This window comes from Coccidioides immitis (assembly GCF_000149335.2).
Source record: "Coccidioides immitis RS genomic scaffold supercont3.1, whole genome shotgun sequence".
NCBI classification, from domain to species: Eukaryota; Fungi; Ascomycota; class Eurotiomycetes; order Onygenales; family Onygenaceae; genus Coccidioides; species Coccidioides immitis.
In genome coordinates this window covers 7,793,455-7,809,308 of record NW_004504310.1, presented here as the reverse complement: position 1 = coordinate 7,809,308, position 15,854 = coordinate 7,793,455, and the positions used below count along the sequence as shown (strand labels likewise).

The following is a 15,854-nucleotide window of genomic DNA, read 5'->3' as shown; positions in this document are numbered from 1 at the left end:
ACATGTTTTGATGCCTAGGAAGCCAGTTGTGAAACAGGGTCATGTTCGGCCCTCAAAATGAGGGTCTCCGAGTCTGGGCTGCCTGCTTGACTACCGGTCTTTTTGGTGCACGGCTGTCAGTGCACCCTCGTATCTGGGACCAAGTTACGTCCAAAGAGACAGAGCAAACTGTGTGGTGTGTATGTCCGAATTGTTCTCCGTCCGTCCATTCACGAAGATGCTTTGTACTGTACAATTGGAGCGATTGCCGTTTCGGAATGCGGGGTTTGGGAGAATTGTGAAGCTCCTGGTTCAAATAATAATCATAATAAGTCAGATATTATTCGAGGATCAAACGCTCGACATTTTCAAGTAATCAGGTTCAATTGGCTGGAGATCGACCGTGAGTGCGGGAAGCTCCATGAAGAGCCAGGCTTCCCGCCCTGCTCTCTCCACCCGCTCATATCACTGCCAATGGAAGAACTATCCGCGAAGCACGATAAGAAATGCTTTGTGAGCAAGCCTCGAATTCAACGCGGGAAAATTGACCTGTGGAGTTGAATCGCAAACCGAGTGTGACAAGCCCAGTCGATTTCGATTACCCAAGACTTTTTCCTCTGGCTTTTCTTTAATAACATTTGTCAAAGTGTGTTGGTCTCTAGGCTTGCCGAGCGGACCAAAACGTGAACCTGCATGGATCATGCAAAGTAGTGCCTTTATCTGATTCGGACGCAACAAAGTGCTCGAGTTATGCAGAATTGACTTTTCTCCTCCTTTGAAGTTCGCAGCGTCCGGTGAATGTGCTACACCCCAGATGCCAGAAAATCACGCCGATCCGGGCCCTCTTGCTGTGCAAGTCTTGTTTCTGGCGTGCGAAACTGGCCAGGCTAAACCAAGGTTCGCCAGGAGTCCACATGCTATGGCAACGCCGAAAAGGGACAATACGCAGGTTCCTTCTCGCAATGCCGGTTGATATGCAGCAAGCAGTTGAAATAATGCCCCTTGTTGCGCAGGAATGCGGGGAGAGCACAGTCTTTCTCCCTTCGCTCGGCCCAAACTACCGTGAATCGGTGATTCAAGGTACAGGTCTCGAGCCCTGGGCGCTTTTTCGCAGACCCCTGCTATCAGTATTACCACTCTGCTCGGATTGCAAGGTGTCTGATTGGATTTCCTGACGGTTTGGCCCGTCGATCCACTTCTAACGACTGCTCCAAACGACACAATTGAGGGCAATCTTTAGCGCAAGGTACTCCTCCATCATCATCATCATCATCATCATCATCATCATCATCATCATCACCACCACCACAGTCATAGTCACAAAGTCTCGTTGCGAGCTGTAGAGATGTCGTTGACACAAAGAGCCACCAGGCTGCTGGGTGCACGACCTCCCGCACACGTAATTCCTTAGTCAGACGCTGCCCAAAGCGGAAACAAGTTTCGCTCGACGCCGCTCGTCAAAATCTCCCAACGTCGCTCGTCATCTCTCTGCTTGACTCGCCCACTCACCCTCTATATCTCACTCGTCTTCTTTTGGCTCATCCGTTTGTTTTGCTGTTGTTGCTTTGCTCTGCGGGAGTGCATCGCTGACCCGCTCGGAATTCGTGTGCCAGCGGCTACTGACTTAGTAGTGCCGTAGCACAGAGAAAACGGAGTAACCCCCAAGGGGGCCCGTTTGCCCAGAGGAGAAAAACGCTGTGCAAGCCCACTTCTCCACCGCAACTGAAAAAACGTCCGATTGGCTGTCCCTGCAAATTTGCCCGTCCTTTCGAATTATTCAAACACAAGTCAAGAATAATGGACACGACGATAAACTGGATCCGGTCACCGTGATTGGTCCACGGGTTGTACCTGAAATGATCGACGTGACATGATGGAGATCAGGGCAACTAACGAACAATGATCAACCCTGTTTGAACTCCGCAATTAAGATAAACATGCGAAATCAGGGAATACCACCTGGTGACAACGGTACAAACCTGACCCCCAGTCTCGAATCGTCACTCCAAAACCGTCTAACGGCATCTCTCCAATAATCAGCGCGCACTGCTGCTTAAACGGACTTATCTTCGACTCCTGCCCCTTGTCCGCTGCACAGGCCATGCTCTTTGCGGCCAGATACGACATTCTGGGGACCAGTGACATTAATAGTTTGACCCTTTTATTACTATATTACCCCCGTTATTATCTTGGTTATTTCAACAAACACGAACAGTACGGAGTACGGAGAATGCATTCTCGAAAACAGCGGTGATCCACCTTACGATGATTTCCCCATGCTTAGCAGGGCTGAAAATCTCAGGAGTCGAGACAAGCACCGTCGGCGGTGGCGCTCCAACGCGAAAATGTGCCGCTTCCGTCCTGACTTACCACAAGAACATCCTTTGTTGAATCAAACAATAATTTCTGCTGCCTCGGTAGGTCACTACTGGATATGTGATCATAACGCAACAGTGGGCTCCCGATGGACAGCAGCATGCTTGTTCCAGAATTTCGAAACTCCCCTGGCACCTTCTAGGTCGTTTCTCCATCTTCAACGTTGAGACAAGTCATCACCCGCGTCTGGGATAATATTATATTAAGGTATTATCTATGAGACTGTGAACGAAGATGATCATAAATTGGCTTGATTCATTGCACCAAAGTTTATGTAGCAACGCTCAAACCTTCAGGCCTCTCGTAACTCAACGCATCCCTGGCGATATAGACTGCGGTTACTACTCTGCCGAGTACGACTCTGTACCCGCTGTTGTCTATTTATTTATTTATTTCACTGATTTCCTGTCCCTATTTCTCGTGCGAATGGTTCTCCCCTCAATCATCACCTGTTCATCTCGCTGACCCTGCCTCGTCGAAGTTCTTTCTCCGTCGCTCTCTGCGACTAGTTACCCTCAATTCATATTTTGGGTTCTACCCTCCTTCCCCCCCCCCAAAACACACACGCACCTACATACTCACAAAGCATCTGTTGTGCCTCACTGTACTTCTTACGGATACCGTCAGCCGATGCGCCGATCGTCGAACTGGAGTCGTTGGGTGATCTTCAACTTTATTCGATAACGGTCGGAGTCCAGCTGCAAAGAATCGTGTAGGCTATTGAACTGTTTGGGAATTAACCTGTCACATCGCACGGCCCGCACTTGCACGACCTTCCTCTGACCCACCCGCAGTTCCTTTTCTTTCAATTTGGAAAGTGACATACCCGGGTTCGTTGTCGCGGACTTGTTTTTCCATTCTTTGTTTCGGCTCTTCGTCCAAACTACGGCCCAGCAATTTGTCCAGCCAAACGCTTATCGAGCGCGGCGGGTTCTCTGCTCTCATTGATACAGGTGGCTCGGATCACAACTGCTGTGTTGGGCCTTTAAACCACAACCGCCGACATCGGAAAATATCCATATAAACGGCTGGCGGGCTGGTTTGGATTCGGTGGCTGAATATCCTATACTTCGAAAATTTTCTTGTTTACGATTGATTTTACGACCGGCATGATTCAGTGACTTGCTCTCTGGATATTATTTGACGACTCAAGTTCGAACGCACACCTACCTTTTGTACTGATTTTAAGCATCTCCCTCTCTTTTCGATTTTAGAAGTCTGCCTGGACAAAACCACCCTGATGCAGTCCCTACGCCCTGTCGAACCATTCCCCTTTACGGCTTTCCGACAGGTCTACGGATCTGGCTCTGATCCTTTAAGGTTCTCATTACATCGAAGCGGCCCGGAATCGTGCGCCTACAGCAGCTGTCCTGCTCCATATCCCTCTCCGCCTATGTCCGGCTCTCCGTCTCCTCAGGACCAGTTGCATTCGTTTCAGGGAGAAAAGCGCAAGCGCTCGAATTCCCCTGCGCCGCATGGCTCACAACAAGTATCTGAGCAACCCGCTACATATGGAGGTTATCCTCCGAAAGATCGCAGTACGAGCGGCTCTATTAGCGAGACTCGGCAGTCTACAGTCGGCCAGCCGAACGGTTCAATGATATCTCTCTCAGCAACAACTGAACAGCCACACATACTCCCTGCTCTGGGTTCAGCAGCGCCAGTCCCACCTCGAACGACGGCGTTACCTCCGAGATCAACTCGCCGTGCTAAAGCACATGTAGCTTCCGCATGTGTAAACTGCAAGCGCAAGCATCTAGGCTGTGATTCTGCACGGCCTTGTCGAAGATGTGTAGTAGCTGGCAAAGAGGTGAGTAAATTGCTGCCATATTTCATCAATATCGCTTCCTTGACAGCTATCATAGATATCTGTCGTCTCTTTTACCAAATGGTCTAATGTTCTTTATAGTCGTCTTGCGTCGATGTAACACACAAACGAAGGGGACGACCGCCTTTGAAGGCCGAGGAAGGTCCTATACGAACTTACGAGTCAGCGTTCGGCCAGTCTGGAACACTGCGCGTTTCTCATCAACAGCCGGCTCATCATCAGCGGATGCCTTCCTCGAGAAAAATTCGTCCAAACACAGAATGTCGTTCTGCCCCTGCAGTCGAAGCTGGACGAGACCAGAAGCTAAGATTAAGTCCTCCAATTCCCGCGAACACATCGTCATGGGGACCCTCGATGCTGCCTTCCCCATCGTCGACATTACCGCCGTCGTCTCCTCTAAGCAGTGTACCATTGCAACGACCTTTGTCGAGCGGAAACCCATCGCGGTCAGATAGGCACGGTTCCATCCCTAGCCCAAGCCTTCCACCGCCCGTTCCACCTCAGTCCCTGAACGATCTTGCGCATCGTCCTCCTTTTTCTCGAGATCGGCTACCACCACCTCGCTCACCTCACCAGTACAAACAGGGCTCATCTGCACCGCCATTCTCCTCTATTTCAGGGCCAACGACACACCCAGTAAATTCAGCAATCCGACTGCCGCCGATACCCCCGCCACTTCCCAAACTGAAGGTTGATTTTTCCATTGATAGTCAACAAACTGGAAGCAACACCTCCTCCCCCTGGTCGGCGAGGACAGAGCTTCCGCGCGTAGCAGATAGGGTGATTGACCCTGCTAGCAACCCAATTTCGCCTTTGACACAGGATGAATCCGGATTGATTGAGCGGAGGTGGAGCCACGAACATTCCCTTATATCATCTTCGTACTCCCTCCCTCCTATCCGGCAACCCGATTCGTCGTTCCAACGGCAAAGGTGTTTCAGCGCTTCGGCAATGATTACATCAGGACATCGGGATATATTGAACTCCCCAACAGTGAGCGAAGGTGCGAGTGTGGACATCCAGCCAGTGAAACGTAGGAAGATGGAGCTTGGGGAAATGGTGAATAATTAATATTCTGTTGTTTCCTTCGATAATGATGCAAAGACATCTTCTTTATCAGTTTCTAGTTGAGATACCACAAGTCATCTGCGTGGGGGTTGCTATTTCATTAGTTGCTATGAATGGATAAGTTTGATGGAACAGTGAAATTGTCAGTCAATATAATAATAAGTTGGTTTTGGAAGAATCTGAAGAAACTTATGTATTGAATGCGCGCTTCATTAGAGTTTCTTTGCATACCTATGTTTCTATTCATTTAAACATGTCTTTGTTGGACATGATTTCAATGTTCATGGTTAACTTTCTCCGTGAGCTCCACTTCGCTAGGAGAGTCATCTTAACATCAGATAATTCGAGAGCTCAATAATAATAATCATAAATACAGGAAGGGTCCTGCGGAATGTAGGTAGGAGTTGTTTTAGGTGACGAAGGTGAGGACGATGGGGTGCTTCAACCAGACAGGAGTTTAACCACCATAGAAAGGCTTTATATATGATAGCGAAAGTGATGATGGGAAATTTTAGGTATATGTATTCCGTACTTTGAAAGGGAAAATCAACATTTTCTGGGATGCATTACCCTGACATCATCTACCAGAAACGAAGACAAGGGAGCAATTCGGGGAATCTTCAATAGGGTAAAAGACAAAAAGCACACCAAATGCCGAACACTGTGCATTACCATCAAGAATTCCCAGATTAAAAGAACAGCCACTGGCCAGCATGCTTCATCTTACTCTTCCAGGACAACTCCCAGAACGACTTCTCCCCCTGCGGGCCATTCCATGTCCTCTCATCACGCCAATCTTCTCCTCTCCTGGCTGCAGCGGCAGCACCAGCACCGGTGCCGGGCCCAAATCGTCCTCCATCCCATCGGTCTGTGACCAGATCCATCTCTTCAAGTCTCACCCATTTTGTTCTCTTCAAAAGTTTCCATAGCACGAACAATCCGCCTAGGATGGGTAATTGGACGTAAAAGCTGACAAAATCTACGGCTTTGAAGTATGGAGAGAAGCACGACCAACCCTGGACAAGGATGAGGACGGAGTTGAGGAGGATGGCGAGGACAGGCCCGTAGGGATAGGTCCAATTTTTGAAGGGGAGAAGGTGGGTGAGTCCCTGGATGTCGACGGCACGGCGGAAGCGCAGGGAGGCAATTCCGATGCAGAGCCAAGATAACTGATTAGAGACACCAACAATGCTGGGGAAGTAAAAGAGTTAGCTTGGCGTTGTTTGTTGCAGCGATTTTGTGGGGAATATTTTGCTTGGAGACTTCTGTTTCTTGCTTTTTTTTTTCTTTTTTTGTTGTCTTTGTTTGCGCGGGGAAACGAGAAAATAATATGGATATTAATGAGAACAAACTCACTTTTGAAGCCAAGTCCACAACTGGCCGGCGCCAATGTAACTGGCACCGAAGCACAGGCCACTCACTGCGGAGGTTGCCAGCACGGCTACCCACGGAACCTTCCGTCCAGTTAACCGGCCAAGAAAGGCCGGCGCATGACGGTCGACGGCAAGGGTATACATTAATCTCGCGCCGGCGAACAACGCATGGTTTCCCGCTGAGATAACACTAGTCATAATGACCGCATTGATAAAGCTTCCGGCAACTCTACTTCCAACCTTGTGGAAGACGATAGTGAAGGGACTTGTTGTGGAGGTGCTGGTGGAGAGGTCGGGATAGTCGTAGGGAACATTAAGGCCGATGATAAGGACTGCGAGTATGTAGAAAATGAGAATGCGCCAGAAGACGTTACGGATGACGCGAGGAAGATTGCGGGTTGGATTGCGAGTTTCACCGGCGGTGATCGCGATGGACTCAGTCCCGCCACTGGGAATGTGTTAGCATTGCCTTGGTTTCAGAGAGCACTGGCCATGACGGATACATACTATGCGAAGGAAGCAGTGACGAAGACAGACGCAAAGCCACCGATACCACCAACGAAGGGAGCGTCTCCAATATGCCAGTACCTTCCGCCAATATACTCCCTATCCGTATTCGCACCGCAGTTGACTGCGATACCGAGAATAATGAAGATCTATCAAACCGTTAGCTTAAAACAGTGCAAGCAGAGGCAAGTTCAACACAGCAACTTACAATCACCGTGGCTACTTTCAGAATACTTAGCCAGTATTCCATCTGTTATCGTGCACATTAGTATCTTTAATCCAATGTAACCTGAAAGAATTAACATATCGGATACGTACTTCACCGTAGACTCTCACACTGACAATATTCAGTCCAATCAGCACCACGAGGAAGATTAAACTAAACGCCCATGCAGGGAAATTCTCGTCCCAATAGGCCAAAAGCAACTGTAATGCAACCAAATCCGCAGCAGTTGCTACCGCATCATTGAACCAATAGACCCAAGTGATCGCGAATCCAAGTCCATCATCAACAAATCGCCTACATAGGATGCCATTAGGGATATATTCAGAAGACTTTTCACAGAGCTCTCAGATGAGTATTGGAGAATGCCTCACCCTGCATAAGTGCAGAAAGACCCGGCGATGGGCATAAACGCCGCCATTTCTCCCAGCGCCAACATCGTGGTAAAAACAATCGCTCCCACAATCGCATAGGAGATGAGCATTGAAGCCGGACCACCGGTTGCCAGCGTCTTTCCCGTTCCCAAAAACAAACCCGTGCCAATGGTACCTGCAATTGCAATCATTTGAACCTGGCGCGCGGACAACTTGCGCGCGAGATTGTCGGCTATAACGGGCCCATGTTCAGTTTCGAGCTGCCGGGTATCCGGCGGGGCCGATTTTTCGATATCATCGGATTTTTCATCTAAATGGCAGTTGGGTTTTATTGCGTCGCCGCTAGACGCCATCTTAGGCGATATATGTATATTCAAACTGCTTCACACCCGTACGCATTCAACAGAACTTTTTTTTTCCCCCTTTCCCGTATCCCGGTGAAGATCCTTCCTTCATTCAAGGGCCTTTGCGATGACGCTGCTTTGGAATTCTGGGAGGTACGGAACGATGCGTCGCAGGGAGTGGAATCGGAGGTGCTCGGTGAAGAGCAGCGAGCCGGAAGCGCAACCAGAGGTATAAAAAATAATAGTAAAAAGAAAGAAAAAAAAAAAAAAAGGAAAGAAATCTGCCGCGAAGAACCCTGGTCCCTCTAGTTCTTAATTGCGATCATTCTGAGAGTCAATGGAAACCAAAAAAAAAGAAAAGAAAAATTGATCGGGCCCACGAGAGCGTTGATCCAGACACACAAGCGCTCTCAGATCGAAATTGGGCAGGTAAAGCTATCCTGGAAGCAAGCTCTGGCAAAGGAAATGACCGAGCTAGGGAACAGGGCGATAGGTATATTTATTTCTCTCCCCCGTTAACTACAATCCCAGCTTCCCCTCACTGGCCAGGTCGTGTCCGGATGTAGGGATTAGCTGGGCACAGTTCGCTTGTGATGGAGCCCTGAAGCACTCGATCCCGTCCTAATATATGGGAAGCTCACTAGGATACGGAGCACTGGGCGGCAGAAAAATTCTTGAGATCCAGCGGCATCCTCGCCATCAATGTCACCCAAAAGCCAGTTAAGCTTTCAACGACCAGATGGCAAAATTGTGAGGCCACCCCCCCCCAACGGTCTCTTCTCGGTGATTATCAGATACCACGCCATCGGCCTCGTACCTGTCAGCGCAGAAAGGGCTTGCGTGAGACGGTTTCAAAATAAAAAAGAAAATGAAGCAATCCGCCACCGTAATTGCGGCATTCGACCAGTGGAGCACAGAGCGGTCCTGTCGACCCAGGATCCAAGGACAGGGTGGACGCTTAACCTCCGAGCGCATGCTGATCGCTGCCGCAAAGTCTTGGTTGTTGGTTGAGGGTCGCAGAGCTAGAAGCTTGGCGTTTCCCCGGATCGCCCGCTGGCAGAAAAGCAATTAAAGGTTTCGCAAGTACGGAATAAGTGCGCTGCGAGGGCGCTGGCACTGGCACGAACAGGCGATGCTTCACGGCTGAGACAACCAGAAGTTTAATAATGGCTGTCAGTCCAGAAGCGCTGCCAAAAGCAAAAATAAGACCACCAAGAGTCCAAAGTGACAAATCCACGCTCGTCCGCCTCGAGATGAGCTCCCGCAGAGCGGGCTATCACAATCAATTACGTTTCCTAAAAGTTCAAGTCGAGAATCCGTGGAGATGTACAGATTGTCCAAGAGAATAATCAAATACACTAGCTAATGGCCGGCAGCGTCCTACTCCAATAATTCAGCAGCAAGAGCTTCCAGGTCTTCAAGCGTCTCAACCTGTGCCGGGCTTTGTGCACGAGGCCGTTTCCTCTTCTTCCCGCCGTCTTCCCCGTCCACATCGGAATCGCTCTGGAACCATTTCTTCTGCTTCTTACTCGGTGGTGCCCGACCATCCTCGGATCCTCTGTCTTCAGCAGAGAAATCGTCCTCCCTCAACCCCTCGTCTTCTTCATACGGAGCAAGTACAGCCACGGGACCATCTTCGGCCTCCCGCTCGGCGCGCGCCCTTGCTCTTCGTTTCTCCTTCTTCTCTCTCTTCTTCTGTTTCGCGATCTCCTTGTCACGGATATCCGCCAACCTGGTTCGTTCTGCCTCCAGCTCCAAATACTTAGCACGCTGAGCGTCCGCATCACCTTGGGCTTTGAATTGCTGCTCGTCCTCCATCTCGTAGATTTCGTGCGCATTACCCTCGTCATCGTACACTAGTTTCGTCCCTTTGCCTTTATATTTCAGCAATTTCTTCTTGGATTTAAGAAGCTTTTCTCGTCGCTTAGAGTCGATAATTAGAGGTTCTTTGCCGTCGATCTGCACAGCTTTGCCTTTCTTTATGCCATCAATTTCGGCCTCGGATCCTAAGCCTTCACCGAGATTTTCATCCCCAGCATCAAAGCGTCGTTTGACAGAAAGGAACCCGTCGTCTTCGTCTGCATCAGCGGCGGGATTGTCCTTTTCATCCGGATCAATCTCGTCCTCATCCCTGATCAATTTAGTGTAGTGCTCCGTTAACACATCCTGGTTTCGCCGCTCAAACATACGATCATATTTCGTCCGTACTTCGTTCTCTTTCTTCTTTTTTGTGAGTCCTTCTTCGTCTGAATCTTCGTCACTGCTAGGAACCACCGCAAGGTGTCTAGGCGCATTCTTCCGCGATTTTGTATCTTCTCCCTTGATGAATTTGATTCTCGGGGCTCCAGGAAGCCCTAAGCTTGATGCAAACTCTTCCAGCGGCAAACTTTTCACGTTAAACACGTCCTTATCTTTTTGGATATGTACTGATTTGACATAGGATGTAAACGCTTTCTGTCCCAGATATTTCAGCGCAGGATCTTTGAAACACATATTCTGCAGCTGGTTCATTATACTCTGTTGTTTCTTCGCTTTGATATTGATCCGTTCAATGGGTATTTTCTTTTGCTCCAAGCGTTTCAGCATACCTTCCTCTTCACTTGGATCTAGAAACAACACTGCTCTCCCATCCCGTTCATATCTCGCTGTTCGACCAACCCGATGGATATAAGTGTCAGCATCCTCTGGGCAATCCAGCTGAATGACCCAGTCAACCGCGGGGAAATCCAGCCCTCTGGCTGCAACGTCGGTGGAGAATAAACACGAATACTTCGCCCTCGAAAATTTGCTCGTGATATCTATTCTCGCGCTTTGCTTCTGCCTCCCATGAAGATGCAACAACGGTATACCAGGCTGCATATGCCTAAACGCTTCGTAAACGAATCGCACCTGCTTGCTGGAGGAGAAGAACACCAGTATTTTAGATTTCAACGTATTCCGAATAAAACTCCATAACGTATCTAATTTCTCCGGTAACGGCGTGACCACGTAGTGCTGCTGCAAACTCGCAGGTGTCGCACTGCTCGCCGCCTCGTGCACAGAAATATACTCTGGATCTCTCAAGCTCAGTCTAGCCAAGTCAGACACTTTCTTTGTTTGCGTAGCACTGAATAGCATCGTCTGTCGCTCTTTGGGTAGATGTTCAACAATCGCGTCCACGGTGCTCTGGAATCCCATATCCATGATCCGGTCCGCCTCGTCGAGAACAAGCATCTGAATATGAGCCGTATCAAATGCCGCCGTCTGGTCCATGTGCTGCAGCATGCGCCCCGGTGTGCAAACGAGAATATTCATCCTTCCCAAGCGCTCTTGTTCTTCCTGTAGACTTTTTCCTCCGATGACCAGCCCGGCCGAGAATGTATGATACCGACCGATCTTGCGGAGAACTTCGAAGATTTGAATCGCCAATTCGCGGGTCGGGGAGAGGATTAGGGCGCCTAGCCCATCGTATTCGGTCCATTGTTTCCTATACAGATTCTCCAAGACAGGAACTAGGAATGCGAGTGTTTTGCCGCTGCCTGTCTTCGCCGCGCCGAGAATATCTCGTCCCTTGATCGCATGAGGGACCGCACGAGACTGTATGTCCGTCAACGTCTTGAAATGCGACGCCGACAAACCTTGTAACGTCGCATCTGAAAGCGGGAGTTCTGAAAATGACTCGGCGAGGGACTTTGGGTCGAGCTCTCCGACTCGCTGTGTCAGGCTGCTGAGGTCGTCTTCATTTCGCTTTCGCTTTAAGCTTCTATTGTTTTGACGGAAAGGCTTCTGGGGCTTCCCGGTGCGCGAATGTGCTGGAGCCATGGCGAGCTCTGGAGCAATGCCTCTTGCATCAACCTGTCACGTCCGATATTCTCAACTTTTTTTTTTGAGGCATCGTATCGCTTAGTCAGCCACATCGATAAGCGGCGTCCCGAGCCTCATCTTCCACCTTGAGCTCAAGGCTTACACAACTTCAGATCTGCAGTTTATAAAATAGGAGCTACGCTGCAAGATGGCTGTTGATGAAGATCTGGAAGCTCTCAACTCTCTGGAAAAGGAGGCATCCGAGTTTACAAAGGCAAGTAACGCCTCCCAACCCACTCTTCGTACTTGGTGGGCTAACTGATATGTTCTCTCCAGGACGCAGAGATCGATCGCATAAGAAATGCATTCCAATTAGATGCGTACGTACCATTTCGTCTATTTTACCTCTCTCTAAAACTTTAAGAGCCCCGACATTCTAACCCGCTCTCTAGATATTCCGTCCTCGACCTCCAACCCGGCGTCCCAGACTCCGACATCAAGATCCAGTACCGCAAGAAATCCCTGCTCATACACCCGGACAAAACCTCCAATCCCCTCGCCCCCGATGCCTTCGACCGTCTCAAAAAAGCCCAAACCGCCCTCCTAGACGAAAAAGCCCGCGCCCAGCTTGACGAATGCATAGCCGACGCGCGACGCCTTCTCATCCGCGAAAAGAAGTACGATCTGGATTCTCCGGAGCTGAAGACGGAAGAGTTCAAAAAGGAATGGCGTAAAAAGACCGTTCAGGTGCTGCTGGAGGACGAGGCGAGGCGGAGGAGGCAGTTGAAGGCAAAATTGCAGGAGGAAGGCAGGGAGAAGAGGAAGGAGGAGGAGGAGATCGAGGCGAGGAAGAGGAAGAGAGAGGAGGAGAAGGCATGGGAAGAAAGCAGGGATGATAGGATTGGGAGCTGGAGGGACTGGCAGAAGACTAAGAAGGGCAAGGGGGATAAGGAGGGTGGAAAGAAGAAGAAGAAAATGAAGGTCCTGGGTTGATTGACCGGGAACTGGGAGTTCGATTGGTATACAATTTGTTACTTGGTTGGGTTTATTCGGCGTTTGATATATGGGTGGCGCTGGCGAAGAGCGGGTTGTTGCAATGTCTCAGTGATCTTCGGTGCATGGCTTCCAGGCGGCTCGGCTGCAGTTTGAAGTTTAACGCTTTGAAAAGGCCGGTTCTGCATTATAACTAATTCAAAGCTACAAATTCCTCCTTACGGGTATTGCACAGCATTGAAACGGTATGTATAGAATGCATACATCAGTCCCAGACATCATATTATTATTCCTATCTCTACGTATTATTTTTATATACATTATCGTAAGCCAGTACTTCATAGACAATGAAAGAATCATTAACAAGAAACAGGTATTCAGGAAAGACAAAACAGTCGCAACGTCATGCCACAACAAGCCAGGTCTATCCAGTAATAACAACGGGGATGTTGTAAGACAAAATACCACCATCCGTGCAGTCCTGGTATCAAACAGTAATTGCTAGTTATCCAAAATTAAACTTTTATGTAAGTGACGATATCCATAAAGACCCAAATCGGGACTATTACGCCATGGCGTTGCGCTTTCTCGCATCGTCGACCGACCGTTCCCAATCGGCCTTGGTCAGATATATACCTTCAACAACTCCCACAAGAAGCAATCCCACAGCCACGCCACCCCAAAGACCCCAGAGATGCCACTCTAGACCAAAGGCGGTCCCGAAACTTATCGGAAGGGCAACGCCATAGTAACAAAACAGCTGGACGTAACCGCCAAACGACTGCCTGCCGAGACCACGCAAAATACCGTTGCAGTTCGTGGCGAGGGCATCAAAAAGCTGGAATGACGCGCAGAGAGGGAGAACCTGGGCAACAAGACCGGCAACTTCAGGATCAGAAGTGAATAAGAAAGGGATATAATTTCGAAGGGATGATAACAAGGTTATGTTGCCCACACCGAGGATCACAGCACCCACCATATTAACCTTGGCGGAGGTGCGTGCAGCGTCCGTCAACGTCGCGCCGATCAGATTGGCAATGCGTGTGCTGCCAGCAATAGAAAGGGGGAAGGGAATTTGGAATGCGATACTGGAGATAGTGGCGAGCACAGACTGAGCGGCCAGGGCAGTGGTTCCAAAATATGATGAGGCAAGAGTGAGCAACTCGAATGCCAGAACTTCGGCTTCAACCATCAGGAATCCTGGGAGAGCGAGGCGGACCATGGGGCCCCAGTTGGAAAAAGCTCGGCGGGTAAATCCATTCCAGCACTCACGGCCTCCAATGAAGTACACGTAAAGGAAAAGAAGGAGTGGTAGAAGATTATCAGTGATAGCGACAGCCAAAGGGGCACCGACAAAGCCAAGTCCGAAATGCTAGTGTCATGTTAGCCTGCATAACACATACAAAGAGACCGGAAGAATCTCTTACCCAGACAAAAAGCCAGTTCATGAATGCATTGAGCGGTGCACAAAAAAGAAGGACGAAGAGCGATGCTGAGAAAAGACCTTGAGCTTGAACGAAGCGCTTTCCGGCCTCAAAACAGGCGTAACCCGGAGCGCCCAGGAGAACCACCTTCAGGTATTGGCCGGCCAAGATTGCAACCTCTTTTTCCGGGACAATGGCCATGAGAATCTTGTCTGCAAAGAACCACACAAATCCAATCGGGATTGTTATCGTCCACAGGAACCATATCATCCTTTGCATCTGTAGGCCAACCAAGTCCTTTCGCCCCGAACCATACGCTTGTGCACAGAGGGTGTCCAAACTGGTTGCAAGGCCTTGGTAAATCGCATAACCCGTGATATTAGCAGTCATACTAGCCAAGCTCACAGCGCCAAGTTGGATTTTTCCCAAGTGGCCGACCGTGAATATACTGGCGACGGTGAGAGAGTATTGAAGAAGGAACGTAACCATCAACGGTGCCGTGTACTTGGCTAGTACCTTTGCTTCGCGCTTCCAAGTAGTTTGGATCAAGCCAGCTTCCACTGCCTCCTCCCAAGTCTTATCAATCGCTTCGGCACTGCGACACGTCACGGCACCTTCTGCTGAGGGGCCCAACAAAGCTGTCGTTTCGATAGCACCAGGAGCAACCGGGAGGCCGGTTGGATGAGCCATGCTCACCTGTGGCGGCTCGCCGCGGGGTTGTCTTAGGGATTGAGACAGCAGTCCGCTTATCGTTCGTTGCAAGCTCCGGTGTTCGGGAGGAACCGTGCTCGTGTCGAGCACGTTATTGTCAATCAACAAGTCCCTCTCTTCATCGACTGCCTGCTCCCACTCCTGTTGCGTCAAAAGGTCGTGGTCTATAGCGTGTGGGACGACGGTTCCTCGAGCACCCATTGTAAAGAAGCTTGGCCTGCGATACGAACCGGCAAGAGAGTGTGAGGTGGCGCTTGTTGTTCGCCTTAAAGGAGACGATCCCAGCAGGCCATCGTCCTCAATACCAGGAAGGCCGTCATCCGCAGAGTCGTGGGCATCGACATCACCGCGGTTGTCGTAGGGCGTAGAGTGAGACGGCATTGCGACGGAGTATGTACTGTACTATCCGAAAGACATGCAACGACTACGACGATCAACTGAGTCAGAATCACACACCATAATCGACACGGAGATGAGAGAGAGGCTTGGAAACAAGCGGCATATAGTTAGTGTGTTGGTAGCCAAGAACAAGTGAGTACGAACTTATGGGTAGCGAACTGGCAAACACCGGGGGGGTGGATAGAAAATCAGCTCACACTGATGCCGAGCTGGCTGAACCCAAGTCCAACTACGCTTTCAACAGGACTCTGTTCTCCAGACCAATGTGTACTTCTTTTGTCTACACGCAACTCTGGATGCGCAAGAACTCGCTGCTCCCAGCAAAGTCAGCCTCCTGGGCCCAGAGAATTTTCCCACTGCGCGACTGTCGCCACCGCGCAACGCTGCGCCGAGCCCTGATTAACGCCGCCCTTCACCGCCTTTCTCCAGTCGCCGAGCCGAGACCACGTGAACGATTAAATAATAAATTTTC

The 15,854-nt window shown here is 49.8% G+C and overlaps 8 protein-coding genes across 8 annotated transcripts; 3 read left to right on the top strand and 5 right to left on the bottom strand.

Moving 5' to 3' along the window:
* Nucleotides 1–41: 41 nt before the first annotated feature.
* On the top strand, nt 42–540 carry CIMG_12894 (uncharacterized protein; the record flags this gene model as incomplete). Its single annotated transcript, XM_001246456.2, has 2 exons — nt 42–175; nt 360–540. The coding sequence occupies 2 exons, from the start codon at nt 42–44 to the stop codon at nt 538–540; spliced, it is 315 nt and encodes a 104-aa protein (XP_001246457.2).
* Nucleotides 541–896: 356 nt separating this feature from the next.
* Nucleotides 897–2,082, bottom strand: CIMG_10505 (uncharacterized protein; the record flags this gene model as incomplete). Its single annotated transcript, XM_012358805.1, has 4 exons — nt 897–1,100; nt 1,230–1,354; nt 1,503–1,727; nt 1,959–2,082. The coding sequence occupies 4 exons, from the start codon at nt 2,080–2,082 to the stop codon at nt 897–899; spliced, it is 678 nt and encodes a 225-aa protein (XP_012214228.1).
* Nucleotides 2,083–2,625: 543 nt separating this feature from the next.
* CIMG_10506 (uncharacterized protein) lies at nt 2,626–3,547 on the bottom strand (the record flags this gene model as incomplete). The annotated part of the gene is made up of 5 exons (XM_012358806.1): nt 2,626–2,732; nt 2,938–3,002; nt 3,182–3,238; nt 3,307–3,484; nt 3,526–3,547. 5 exons carry the CDS (start codon nt 3,545–3,547, stop codon nt 2,626–2,628), a joined length of 429 nt encoding a protein of 142 aa, XP_012214229.1.
* Nucleotides 3,548–3,595: 48 nt separating this feature from the next.
* CIMG_00230 (uncharacterized protein) lies at nt 3,596–5,531 on the top strand (the record flags this gene model as incomplete). Its single annotated transcript, XM_001246458.2, has 2 exons — nt 3,596–4,165; nt 4,265–5,531. 2 exons carry the CDS (start codon nt 3,596–3,598, stop codon nt 5,252–5,254), a joined length of 1,560 nt encoding a protein of 519 aa, XP_001246459.1. The 3' UTR covers nt 5,255–5,531.
* Nucleotides 5,532–5,578: 47 nt separating this feature from the next.
* CIMG_00231 (amino acid permease) lies at nt 5,579–8,433 on the bottom strand. Its single transcript, XM_001246459.2, has 6 exons — nt 7,729–8,433; nt 7,450–7,651; nt 7,340–7,381; nt 7,132–7,280; nt 6,608–7,072; nt 5,579–6,442 (listed from the first exon to the last, which is right to left on the bottom strand). Exons 1-6 carry the CDS (start codon nt 8,079–8,081, stop codon nt 5,941–5,943), a joined length of 1,713 nt encoding a protein of 570 aa, XP_001246460.2. The 5' UTR covers nt 8,082–8,433; the 3' UTR covers nt 5,579–5,940.
* A 947-nt stretch (nt 8,434–9,380) lies between these two features.
* On the bottom strand, nt 9,381–11,873 carry CIMG_00232 (ATP-dependent RNA helicase DBP4; the record flags this gene model as incomplete). Its single annotated transcript, XM_001246460.2, has 1 exon — nt 9,381–11,873. One exon carries the CDS (start codon nt 11,871–11,873, stop codon nt 9,453–9,455), a length of 2,421 nt encoding a protein of 806 aa, XP_001246461.1. The 3' UTR covers nt 9,381–9,452.
* Nucleotides 11,874–12,024: 151 nt separating this feature from the next.
* Nucleotides 12,025–13,129, top strand: CIMG_00233 (DnaJ domain-containing protein). Its single transcript, XM_001246461.2, has 3 exons — nt 12,025–12,129; nt 12,192–12,235; nt 12,308–13,129. Exons 1-3 carry the CDS (start codon nt 12,064–12,066, stop codon nt 12,846–12,848), a joined length of 651 nt encoding a protein of 216 aa, XP_001246462.2. The 5' UTR covers nt 12,025–12,063; the 3' UTR covers nt 12,849–13,129.
* Nucleotides 13,114–15,470, bottom strand: CIMG_00234 (MATE efflux family protein). The gene is made up of 2 exons (XM_001246462.2): nt 14,276–15,470; nt 13,114–14,220 (listed from the first exon to the last, which is right to left on the bottom strand). Exons 1-2 carry the CDS (start codon nt 15,362–15,364, stop codon nt 13,414–13,416), a joined length of 1,896 nt encoding a protein of 631 aa, XP_001246463.1. The 5' UTR covers nt 15,365–15,470; the 3' UTR covers nt 13,114–13,413.
* Nucleotides 15,471–15,854: the final 384 nt, after the last annotated feature.

Coding starts and splice junctions, on each gene's coding strand:
- CIMG_00231 (XM_001246459.2), bottom strand. CDS start 8,081: ATGGCGTCTAGCGGCGACGCAATAAAACCCAACTGCCATTTAGATGAA. Junction 7,281..7,339: donor TGAAAGTAGCCACGGTGATT/GTAAGTTGCTGT, acceptor ACGGTTTGATAG/ATCTTCATTATTCTCGGTAT. Junction 7,073..7,131: donor GTCACTGCTTCCTTCGCATA/GTATGTATCCGT, acceptor ACACATTCCCAG/TGGCGGGACTGAGTCCATCG.
- CIMG_00233 (XM_001246461.2), top strand. CDS start 12,064: ATGGCTGTTGATGAAGATCTGGAAGCTCTCAACTCTCTGGAAAAGGAG. Junction 12,130..12,191: donor AGGCATCCGAGTTTACAAAG/GCAAGTAACGCC, acceptor TGTTCTCTCCAG/GACGCAGAGATCGATCGCAT. Junction 12,236..12,307: donor AATGCATTCCAATTAGATGC/GTACGTACCATT, acceptor CCCGCTCTCTAG/ATATTCCGTCCTCGACCTCC.
- CIMG_00234 (XM_001246462.2), bottom strand. CDS start 15,364: ATGCCGTCTCACTCTACGCCCTACGACAACCGCGGTGATGTCGATGCC. Junction 14,221..14,275: donor TGAACTGGCTTTTTGTCTGG/GTAAGAGATTCT, acceptor ACATGACACTAG/CATTTCGGACTTGGCTTTGT.